Source organism: Prionailurus viverrinus, chromosome A2, assembly GCF_022837055.1.
Source record: "Prionailurus viverrinus isolate Anna chromosome A2, UM_Priviv_1.0, whole genome shotgun sequence".
In the NCBI taxonomy this organism is placed as follows: domain Eukaryota; kingdom Metazoa; phylum Chordata; class Mammalia; order Carnivora; family Felidae; genus Prionailurus; species Prionailurus viverrinus.
In genome coordinates, this window is record NC_062562.1 from 46,087,853 (window position 1) to 46,100,576 (window position 12,724).

The 12,724-nt window shown below is 40.4% G+C and overlaps 1 protein-coding gene across 5 annotated transcripts in view; it reads left to right on the top strand.

Annotated features, from left to right (window-relative positions):
* ITPR1 (inositol 1,4,5-trisphosphate receptor type 1) overlaps positions 1–12,724 on the top strand; it is a 328,507-nt gene that overhangs the window by 201,034 nt on the left and 114,749 nt on the right. For 4 of the 5 annotated variants that reach the window (XM_047850325.1, XM_047850327.1, XM_047850326.1 and 1 more), the window contains one exon: positions 942–1,053. In XM_047850325.1, the coding sequence (XP_047706281.1) occupies positions 942–1,053 (112 nt within the window). Of the gene's footprint in view, positions 1–941; positions 1,054–6,923; positions 6,957–12,724 lie in introns of all 5 variants that reach the window. The other variant, XM_047850329.1, reaches the window with a different exon arrangement.

Sequence of the window (12,724 nt, forward strand, 5' to 3'; positions counted from 1 at the left end):
GTGGTCCAGGGCAGAGCACTGCTGAGCAGATGAAGCACTTCCTCGTGAAGAAACAGACGCTCGCCTTTTCACTTTGATCAATATAAGGTCATGTGTTAGAGTCCTGTGCTGACCTTTCCAAAGTAAGTTTGTAGGTTTGGTTGTTCTTCCCAACACTTGTTTTGGTGAGTTTCTCCTTTTCCCTGCATACCCCATCATTTGTCTTCCACTCCACAAGAACTGACAGAGCGCCCACCATGGGCTGCAGTACAGATGCAGAAAAGTCGTGAGCCTGCTGCCCTCAAAAAGCTCAGATCTCCCAGGACCCCACAGTCTTTACCTAACACCTTTGTAGTTGCTTAGGTTTTGCATTGGTGCATTACCTAAACAACAGGTTCCATGACCAAAAATCTTCATCTGATTTTTACCACTAAGTTTAGTTGGTTTAACTTGACAGTCGGCTCTGCCTCTGAGTTTCGTACTTTTCTGGGATGCTCAAGGGATAAGACTGTGGGTAAAGGAACGGTGTTTTTTCGCCTTCACAATCATCCTTATGAGGCTTTTTTATACTTTATATTTTAACGGTGCTATGGGCACTCCTCAGTGGATAAAGAGCTGCACTGTATAAACTAACAAGTTTGAGTGGACTTCTGTCCTGTTTCTTCTCTTCCTATAATCTTTCTATCATGTGTGGTAGACTCCTGCCCTCTGAGCCCTTTTGCGGTTACTGACCAGCAGGTGTCGCCATTGAGACGCTATTGAGACACTAACTGGCTGTTCTCACGACAGTGAATGGCCAAGCATGTTTAACCTGGGAGTCCTTGATAAATATTTGTTCATTTACTGCCTAGTTACAATAAGTTTCTTGTGAAGTTTGTTTATTTATTTGTTTACTTACTTACTTACTTATTTAAATGTGTTTTCAGGGACCTAATGCATGGTTTTCCTCCTACCACATTCAGGTTAATAAAGCATACTAAACAGCTGCTAGAGGAGAATGAAGAGAAACTCTGCATTAAGGTCCTGCAGACTCTCAGAGAAATGATGACCAAAGATAGAGGCTATGGAGAAAAGGTACTGAATGTTATTTTCTTGTTAAAACAGGGTATTTCTATGAAGTTGACGTGGGGTTGTGGGTTAGAAATACACCATAGTTCAGGCATATTGACTGAGGGGTTAACTTCTTTCTTTTTTAAGCTAATTATCTTGTCACGAAGAGTAGCTACATCATATTCCTTCTCTTTTTTAAAAAAAATTTTTTTTTGCAACGTTTATTTATTTTTGGGACAGAGAGAGACAGAGCATGAACGGGGGAGGGGCAGAGAGAGAGGGAGACACAGAATCGGAAACAGGCTCCAGGCTCCGAGCCATCAGCCCAGAGCCTGACGCGGGGCTCGAACTCACGGACTGCGAGATCGTGACCTGGCTGAAGTCGGACGCTTAACCGACTGCGCCACCCAGGCGCCCCTCCTTCTCTTTTAAAAGGCACATATACTTAGCTGTTGTATAGACTGCTTGCTACATAATGAATCTAATGTCAGGGAAATAGTAATAAGACTTTTCATCTAAATTCCCAACGGGAATGCAGACACCTCTTGTGTATCCCAGCGTGCATTCCTGAGTTTTGGATCCAGCTAAGCATACCTGTGGGTTTACTTCTTTCTGGGGAGATGTTGCACAATCCCTGCAGTGTACTAAGAAACTCCCTCCAGTTCTAACTGGAATTAAGGCAGGCAAACACACCATTTCTAGCTGAGATTGGGAAATGGGCAGTCCCTGCGACAGGATACTTCTTGGCATCGGCAGTGAGTAAGGATGTTTAGAGACCCTCACAGTTTCAGTATTGGTCCAATACGTGGGGGAAAAAACAACAATTTCATTGTCCCCCACCCTTTGCCCCCCCACTAAAAAAAATCTGGGCCTCAGTTTAAAATCTCACCAGTTTTCATTTGAAGGTAATAGGTCACTAATTATCTCCAAGCCACTTAAGCAGCTTTTTCTGAATTGGTAAATCGACTGATGTCATTGATTTGTCAAAAAACCCAGTAACTCATTGATTCATCTCTGTGAAGAAGCCTTAATAATTAAATCACAGCCTTCTTTTTAAAAGTGGATAGTTACAACTGTATTATTCCAAGTATAGAAGCCTGCAGGGATCCTGATTTCTAACCTAAGCAATCTCGAACGTAAATATTAGAACTATTTCACATATGAAAATCTTTGGGTAAGAAACATAAAACAGCAAAGTACACAAGCCCTTTAGCAGTATATATTTCTTCACTGTCCCCAGATTACTTGGCTTTTAAATGTCACTCTAAGTTTTAAAAATACATAAATTAAAAGGTGAATGAATGTTGACTAATTAGGAAATAAGTATCTATAACTCAGGAATTTGATGGTGGAAACCTGCTAGAAAAGAGTTTATAAATACAAATGATAGGCTTGAAGAAACATTGTACAGATGAGAAATGATGAGATGTCCCGTTCATACATACACCTGTATAGGCACTTACATAGGTCTTGCACTAAAAAAAGAAAAAGAAGAATAGGAAGGAACTAACAGCAGAGAATACCAGACAAACGACATTTTTTTTCACAAGATCTTTATTTTTCTTTGAGTGAGCTTTAATAAATTTTTAAAAATAAAATTCCAGTTACAGAAATTCACTCTTCATAATAAGATAGAATCCACCAAAAGGGCCGTAACCAGTTATGAATATATTTGTAGCTTTGGGGGCATAAAACTTGATTTTCAAAGGTTGAGACCAGTTTTCTCTCTTTTAGAGTATCTGTTCATCTCTGTGACTGAGATTTTTATAGTAAACTTGGTGTCTCTACTCCCACAAATGTTACAAGTTGTGATTATATTTCCGTTTCTCTGAAGTTTTCTTTTTTATACCATAGAAAGTAGAAAATCTAGGAGTCGAATCTGTTGCTTGGCAGCCAAGTACGTCAGGGTCTTTGGGCTGTGTGGAAGGTATGCTTCCCCACTGGCTTTCCCTGCCTGTTGGTGCTAACTGGGAGAACATCATTACAGACCACGGGAGATACTGGATCTGAGATGTTGTAAAATTGTCTGTTATAAAGCTCATGGAAAATGTTAAAGCCTGGGGATTTAAGAGGACAGTAGGTGGAGGTTGTTAGGAAAAAGTAAATAGTTGAGAAGAGCTTCTTAGACCCTGGCTCACATTCTTTTTTCAGCTGGTGAAGAAATTAGCCATACCCAGGCAGAGAGGCTTAAAGGAAAGATGGCATGTCTTTCCAGTCTGGTTGGGGGCTGTCATCCCCCTTTATGAAAGTGAAAATACTGCAGGCAAATGTGGGAAATGCCATGCAACCAAGGAAGACATTCCAGAAACCCATGGTAGTCAACAGTTTCAATGCCTATAGCACATACTTAGAATGCTTCTGGCCCTATGCTTTGTGGGAAAATGCTTCTTAACCCTTCACATTAATGGAACTAAAAAGAGTGGGGGGGAGGACGTTAAACTATTTCTGTTTCTTCCGATCCAATAGTGAGTATTAAATTTGTCCTATTTTATTAAGGCTGTTGAAAATGGTTTTGATGTTCTGCTGGCTGTCCCTATTTGAGTAAAGATGCATGACGTAGGGGCAGGCCAGCTCTTTCAAGGGTGGAAGGAACCCAGAGCCAAAGAACTAACCTTTCTCAGGCAAACCAGTTGGCTTTAGTTGATAAAATAAATGAGGTGTTCTTTGGACTGGATGCTCAGGGCACAAGGGCAAGTGTGAAGTCATTTCCGTCTTCCTGGCCCAGTTTTCCTATTAGTTGTCTCTTAAGTGGAATTTGTCCCATGACTACTACCCTTCTGGGATGTGCAGAATTGTTCTGCCTCTCTGCCTTGTCCTGAGTCTTCATGGCCATAGTCTGATCTGACATTGCTTTGTCCAGCCCTCCGTCCACACACAAGGAGGCCATAGCAGAGAGCTGAAGTGACCTCCCAAGGTCACATGGCTAATGTGTGACAGGATCAAGACTGAAAGCCAGGGTCTTGAATCCTGTCCTTTCCTCCCACCCCCAACATGGTTTCCACCATGTTTGTGTGCCAAGTTTTCTTCTAAGCCATAATCCTTAAAGATCATGAGAAATAGATGCCTTTATTCATCTCTACATTTTCTTTTTTTTATTTTTCAAAAACATTTTTAAAATTTTTATTGTTGAGACACGATACTCAACGATACTACTGAGCACGAGTAGGGGAGGGGCAGAGAAAGAGGGAGGCAACAGAATCTGAAACAGGCTTCAGGCTCTGAGCCATCAGCACAGAGTCCCACGTGGGGCTTGAACCCATGAACCATGAGATCATGACCGGAGCCGAAGTCGGACGCTTAACTGACTAAGCCACCAAGGTGCCCTCATCTCTACATTTTCATTCAACGTTTAGGATTATCAAGGTCACAGATAAAAATGAAAGATGAGGTCATGATTATTCTGTTAAAAAACATTGAAACATTGGTGTGTTTATATGGATCTACTTGTCTGAAAAGAAAGCCATTGAGTACTGCCACCCATATATTACTGGATACGCTAAAACATAACAGAATCACTGTAACACCAACTTAAATTTTTTTAATGCCATATGTACCCATTAGTGTCCTAAAGTATGTCTTAAATAAAAATAACATTCTTTGGCTTCTTATGTGCCAGCCACTATACTAAGTGTCTCTTACCATTTGTCAGATCAGCCTCAGGAATATCATTATTGTTATTAACTATTCTTGGGGGAGAAAACTTAGGCTCAGAAAGTTTCAGAAACTTGCCTAGGGTCACACAGCTAATAATGGGGGAACCAGGAATTCAAACTGAGGCAAACACCGTGACTTCAGAGTCCTCGCTCTTCTCCACTGTATCATTTGTGATTGACACCATTTGAAGTTCTCCCACAAGTTTAAATTTCAATTATGTTACATCACATAAAGTGACCTGAGGCAGTGACCCTGACTGTGCTACACGTAGCAGGACTTAAATATCTAATCTTCAGCTCAGTTCTGACTTCTCACCTGTTGAAAACAGTCTCCACTTGATGCCATCTTGCTTTACAAATTATGATTGTCTCAGAGTCATCCAAAACCTGTGGTTTCGCTTAGGTCCCAAAAGAAAGCATCCAATCGGTGAGTAGTCAGTGGTCAGTCCTCTTGTCTTGGTCAGCTCACTGAGAAGTGCCTGTCCAAGAATTGTCACCTATGATGCTAAGCTCAGGACTGCTAGAAGATTGTCAAAAGATTTAATCATGATCATTTAGGAATAAAAAAAAAAAAAATCATCTTTATTATGTCTCTAAAATGCTAAGGACCAGCAATGAGTATTTGTCTCATAGAGTGGTAAATATAAAATACATATGAAAAACGATAACCAAAATAATGTTGGAGTATGTTTTTGTATGGTGCCTACAATGACTTGCTATCCTGTGTATTCAAAATTAATGAACTTTAAAATCATATCAGGACTTTACCACCACTCTTTGTATGCAATGCCTACTGAATTCTGCTTTTAATCCACAAATTAAACAATGTCTTTATTTAAAAAAACAACAAAAAACTTCATATGGCTAAACATCTCTAAAATTTAATCTGAATCTCTCTTTAACTCAAAGAACATCTAAAAGCCCCCTAGACCCATATGCCCCTAGAACATATGTTGTATGTTACATACTGGCTCCTCTGTAGTCTACTGTAGGTTCAAAGAGCTTGAAAAGAAATTCAGAGGCCAAGAATTAATTTGAAAGGGTATCTCAGAATTTATTTAAAATCTGTTTTCTTGAGGTGCCTGTGTGGCTCAAAGGGTTAAACGTCCGACTCTTGATTTTGGCTCAGGTCATGATCTCAGTTTGTGAGATTGAGCCCCAAGTTGGTCTCTGTGCTGACAACATGGAACCTGCTTGGGATTCTCTCTTCCCTCCCTCCGTCTCTCCCTCTCTCCTCACTGTCCTCACTCTCTCAAAATCAATAAATAAACATTTAAAAAAATTTTTGTCTTCTGATAGTAGTAGCTCTTTTACTACCAGAGAGTTTTTGACCTCAAGTAATGTCAGGGTTTTCATTTCCTATTAATTGGCAGAACCTGTTAATTTACTAATGCTTCTTTTGTCTAGGTGAATAAAGTATTTCAGGATTTCTAATAGGAACTTAAATTTGCAAATGTATTATTAGTGAACCATAATATAAATAACTCGAGGGTCATCTCCCCCATTAAGCACAATTGTGATTAATGCTCTAGTTGTTTTCTTTTTCTTGAACCTGATGCTAATAAGTCACTTACTTATTAACTAATATCACTTGCGTTGGCTCTAATCATCTTTGGGGGAAAACATTTCTTTTTTAATAATCAACAGTAACCAGGATATGGAGCTTCTAGTCTTAGAATATGTCGGCTGGCCTGCCCCTACGTCATTTCATATTTGCTGAAATTGAACCTGGTTCTGATTTAGCCCAAATGCAGTTTAGGCCCCAGATCCCCCCTGAATGGTAAAATGAATGGAAAGAATGAATTTTCTCCTTAGCTGAGTTGATCACCTGTAGTCTTTGGCTCTCCTCTTTCCCATCCTCTTCTGAAAGATTGTGGTTCTTGATTGGGCAGTTTGCCCTTGCTCCCAGCTCAGTGCAAGTTTTCACCTTGCAGGGGAGAGAGAAGGTGCGCCTCTGAGCTCTTAGTTAAGTGACCTGGCAGGTTTGCTCCCTGGCATGTGAACACGGTGGGGCAGCATCCTGCCCGTCTGTTCCTGAGCAGTGGGGTTGAGAGCAGATGTCACTGTGAGCTGTTGTAGTTAGTGCCCCTGGTGCCTGCACCCCTTTGGAGGGTCACCATGTAACAGTGCTCCACCGTGGGGGACTCAGCGCTAAGAACACGCTGACGAAGTTTCTAATGCTTAGCTTGCTCTTGTTTCCTAACGTTTCCTTCTTTTTCTCCCCCTTTTTTTCTTTTCCAGCTAATTTCCATTGATGAATTGGATAATGCTGAGGTCCTAATTTCATTTTTTTTTTTTAAATGTCCCATGGTGATGTTTCCATGACATCCTTCCAGTGAACACTGTGGTCTGTTCCTTAGTCTTTGCAGTGTCTAGTATCTGACTTTTGTGTAGTGTGCCTTCTGGGCGTGAGTTGAGTCCTTTGTGTCTGTGTTAGCATTTCCCATGAGTTTGTTTGCCATTTGTCCTTGGAGATCCCATCTGAGTCTAGATAAAGATTTTCTAAACTGTGATAAGATTTCCGTCATTCACTGTTTAGAATCTCAACCGAATTTGTGGTTGATGCTGGTTATTAACCTATTCCTAAACTCAGTGTTGATATTCATAAAGAGCTTTCCTATCTGCACATAAAGCACCAATACAAAAAGAAATAACTGCATTCATATAGTTTGAAAGTAGTAAAAGGAGAAAAAAAAACAACACTGTTTTCTTGGTCCCCATGTTGGAAGGTATTGAGTATGAGGGGGTCCTAAAAATTTCTGCCAGAGTGCATTGTGAATTCCAAAATACACATTGAGACTTTCCAGCTACAGACTTGAAATGGGATTAGGAATGTATTATTACCATGGCTTTACATCTTGGAAAAATACCTAAAGGTCAAGAAATATAATTGTCATCTGATGGTTTCTATACTTAAGTATCAAATTAGTTTTACTTACCCAGAATTATCCTGGGGACCAATGAGTAGTCATTTTGTTTGGGATTTGGGGATCTCTGAAATATTTTTTGTTTGGTGAATATTTTCAGCATTTCCTGCCGTATATTTAGGTTGCAATAAACATTTGGTAAATGGTACTAGAATGTATTAATTTGGGAATTAAAGTATATAAATGAAGGAGTTTAATTACTTGGCAAATTGAGCACCCTGGAAAATAATTTTATTAGACTTTTAAAAATCACTTAACTGGTCTACTTTTTTAGATACCTATTATTTCTTTTGACAGGCTAATTAACTCCTTATTTTTGGGTAGGATAGAGCTACCAGATAGGATATGTTGTCTATTCTAATATCCACTACCATCGTTTCAAAAATATTAAGAGATGTTTCAGATGTATGTAGGGAGAGTTTGAATTACAGACTTAAAGCAAGTGATGATGAATTTCACCGTGTTCCTGCAGGAATGGAGCTCAGAGAGGTTAAGTGACTGGACTTAGCTCGCACAGCCAGATAGGCTAAATGGAGGCTAGCACACTGCCGCCTCAGCCCCTCACCTGGTGTGTTTGCTTCTGTGCCACAGTAAACTCTGTAAGCAGAGACTTTTCCTTATATTAATCCCTCATGAACCCAGGAGGAGGCCATACCCTCTGGGATGAATAGAAGGGGAGAAAAACAAAAGGCTGTGTGGTGGGTTAATTAATAACTTTACCCCATAGATATTTTTGCCATTTCCGTCTGGTTTATTCTCTTCCTGGTGTGCCCCTGAAAAATACCTAATGCCGACTTAGCGTGTCAGCACCTTCTGTTACTCGTCTTTCTACCTGGTATTATAAATGTCTCACTGATTTGAACTCTTAAATACTGAAGTTGTATTTCTACTTGCTTAAGTACAAATGAAGTCAGAAAAGAAGATCTTCCTTCATCGGAGTCTGCAATGTTATTAATATACTGTTTTGCACCATAGTAATCATTTGATGTGTTTGCTTGCTCAAGATAGGACTTGGGTATCCTGGCTGGGAGTTTATTGCTTGCTTATGGAAAGATTCCACAGTTGGAGCAGGTGTGTTTATAATTATACTCTAGGAAATAGAATACTGTCTGTTTATAAAAGAAGAATGTTCTGGCAGCCGCTTGGATTCTTTGAAAATTCCCTGAGGAAGCAACTGTGGATCCCCTCTTCGTTGTTACCCCTGGCAACCGTCAGAGCCCTGGGACACCAACACTCTGTCCCCAGTCCCTCAGGCTGTTGGATCTGGTCCTCTAAGCAGAGATGTCTGATTGGCCTTTATCATCAATGGCTGTTCTGGAAACCACCACTGCTCCTGCAGCTTCTACTCTACCCGGCCTTTTGTCAGTGTGTGCTGGTGGAAGCCTGCAGCACACAGCTGGAGTTCTACGGAAGCTTAATGAGAGAGTTCATGCTGGCCCAGGATACAGACAAGGCATCACACCTAACTTGGAAACCACTGTTCCATTCTAAACATGGTGGGGAATCGCCCCCGGAATAGTGTAAGGCATATGTAGTAATCTCATGATACCCTGACTGGGGAAGGGCCACTGCCCTTTGATGATAGAGGCCACTTGGGCATCTCAAGGAAGGAGATGTGCTATGAACGACTCGTAAAAACAAAAAAACAAAACAAAAAAAAACCAACACAGCGCCTCTGTGTCTCTGTCAGTGCTCTGAGAAAACAGGGTGAAATGAGGTCAGAGTCATGGAGTCCCTGCAAGGAAAGGGCATGGTATGGGGCCTTCCCAGCTGTCTTGTAGAACAAAATTTCATTTGAAACTAAGAAAAGAGAAGGTTTCTTCCTTCCTTTTCTTTTCTCATTCCTTTTCTTTTCCCTTTTCTTTCTTCTTTCCCTTTTCTTTCTTTCTTTCTTTCTTTCTTTCTTTCTTTCTTTCTTTCTTTCTTTCTTTCTTTCTGGCAAATAAACAGGCACAGTCTTCATCCCCCTGATTTTACCTTTTCTTTGGGGTGTTGGTTGAGAGGTATAGATTGGGTGAAGGAGAAAAGGAAACACCATACTTGAGTTCCTTCAGCTCACTCTTAAAGTTTATAGTTTGATGAATTGTTATATATGTATACACACACTTCAAGGTAGTAGAGATTTCCATCACCCTCAGAAAGTTCTCCTGTCTACCCATTCTTGGCTTTCAATGGACATTAATGATGCCAACAACACTGAGTTATATGAGTAACATTTGAGTGCCTGTTACATTCCAGGCATAGTGCAAGGGGATATGAATATGGTGATGCCCTCACATAAGCACAGCGTCTGCCCTTCTGAAGTACACAGTCCTGTGGGGGAGACGGGCAGTGGTTAAAATTAATGTTCAGTGACAACTGTCAACTATGAGAATTGCTAGCATGAAGAAGTACACGGACTCATGAGAACATAGAGTTTGGGAAAGTCTACCTGAGCAGGGAGGTCTTGTAAGAGCTTAGGTCAGGTAGCAACAAGTGGGTAGCACCAGCAAGTGATCGTGTAAGTCACCTTTCTAAAGTGTAAAGTGCTGTGCTAACTGACCAGATGATTGTGATCAAATACTCCAACTTGAGGTGGAGGCCATGGGCAGAACAGTAATCCACCTCATTTTCGCGTATGTGTCTATGAAAGGAAACAGTGTGTTTAGATAAGTATGTGCTATAGCTCAGTGGAACATGCTGCGTTTCTTCGTATTCAAGATGTGATCCCCATGTAATCACTGTCACTTGGACCCATGGAATCTGCAGAGCCACCTGTGCCAGCTTGGGCTTCCTGCATCACAACAGAAGAGCTAGAGTGGCATGCCCACTTGTTCAGGGTGGCTGCAGCCCGCTAACATCAGCCCTCAGCTTACCCCACTTTGAGCTGCTTCTGCAAGCAAAGGATGCCACCAACGGAGAATTTTGTAAGATTCACTTGGGGTGGGGGGGGGGGTGGGGGAGAAGAGAAGAGAAGAGAAACCGAAGAATTATTAAATTTCACCTTCAGGGGGCGTTCTCATGACGTCCAACCCAGGGTGGAGGTGTCCTACTTTTTTACATTGCTGTGAACTGCTGGGTTGGGCACCTGCCAACATTCAGGCGGCAGTTACATAAGAGCTTCTTTTTTTCCTGGAATTTAGGCTCACTGCTGATGTGTGACCTTCAGCAGCAATTGCCAATAAATGCAGTGGGGCTGTTTACTGTTAGACACTAGCAACCATAGAGCAAGCAAGCTCAATTCAGAGCATACAGAAGCTGTTGCAGAAATCTCTGGATGATTTGAGGTTTTTTGGTGTTTTTTTTTTTTTTTGGTAGCTTTTTTTTTTTTTTAATATCGTGAGATTATTCCACAATGACTGGAATTGTATAATTAAATCAGATGTGTTTTTTAAAAATGAATTTATCTGAGTTCCGATGAACGTGTTCTGTAAAGTAAAGGTGAAACTGTCATTGGGACTAAATGATTTTTACTTCTTTGTTTCTAAAAACAAATACTATTAATAAAGGGCATTGTGTGATGGTTTTAAATTGTTCTGGTAAAATGCTTAGGTAACCTATGTCAGCTCAATTTTCTTTAAAGCTCTCTGGTCTCTTAAGGTGGGTTTGCATACGCTCATGAAGGACAGGTTCCTGCAAACATATTTGCAAGCCTGTTCACTGTTGGCTGCTTGGTTGGTTTGCCCCTTTGAGGTTTTGAGTGGGTGAAGAGGAACCAGAGGCTGATTCAGGGGTACTGGAGTTCATACATTCCCTTTGATGTGCTGATAATGAGGATCATAATACGCTTGTATTTCTTAAACTGTATTCAGTTTCTACTAGGGATGGTCCATGGAAAAAGACTTCATCTTTCAAAGGAAAATTCTAGAAACCTATGGTTAATAGGATGATTTATGTTGATGGCAGCGGAAAAAAAAAGGTTTGGTTTTATTTTTTTTACAAGGCTGTGGTCTCTGCTAGTCTGTTGGAGGCATACATGAAATGTATGTATGTGTGTGAACGGATAGTCTTGTACATACACCGGAAATAGGTGTACAGTCTAGGAAGACTAAGAGCTGGTTTTTTTTTTTTTTTTTTTTTTTTTTTTAAGATGAGAAGGTATGATTTCCTTCATTTATAGTAGAACTTCATCCTTTTATAAAGTGCTAGGTACATCGCATATTGAAAGTGAGCATGCCAGTGTCTTAGAAGCACATAGGTAGTTACCACTCAAGGACCATAGTTATGATGCCTTGATTTGTGGCCTCATCCAAGGACACTTGGGATTCAGTGACTTGAGATTGATTTTGAATTTGTCTTTCAAAGCCAATCATTTGAAATCTATTTTAGTTTAAATTAGTTTAAATTTTGCTGACCTTGTCTAAAAGCAACGGGAAGACTTAAGATGAGAGAAATAAGAATAGGCAGTAGGGCGCAGTAGTGGGTTTCCAAGTTCAAAACCACACAGCATCAGACTGTTGTGCATCATCTGCTGGTTCGGGAGGCTTTGCCTTGATTGAAGATGTCAGCACCTGAATATAGTGACTGATCCTGGGAATAGGGTGGGAAAGACCAGACTTGTCTGAATTCAGACATGACCGTTTTCTTTCTCTCAGCATCCTTCCTTAACATTGAGGATGATGCTTCATGTAAAAAAAAAATAATTTTATAATGAAAATGTGCTGAGAAAAATAACCTCATGCATTTACTAAACATTATCAATTGCTTTTGGTAATTATGTAGCTGTTATCTTATTTGAACAATGTAGCTTATTAGGAATATGCTTCTATTTTTCAAAATTTCAAGTAATTGCCGTGAAGTAACCTCATCCTCAAGGAAATAGAACTGAAATCCTCATAGGAGGAAGTGCTGGCAAAGGCCGTTGGAGTTCTGTTGTTGTTGTTGTTGTTGTTTTTACCAAATTATATGCCACGTATAGTTTGGCCTTTGCCATGCCTGAACTCATTTTATGTCCTAGCAAGTTGTCTTATTTAGGGGACTGGCTCTTAAATATAATGAAATGAAGTTTACTAAAAATACACCAACGATTGTTTAATGTTTTAACTGGAGGAAACCCTAAAGAATATGTGCTCCAGTCTCCTTGACTGCAGGTCAGGACATGGAGGCCCAGAGAGGTTCAGCGACTGGCTCAGGTTC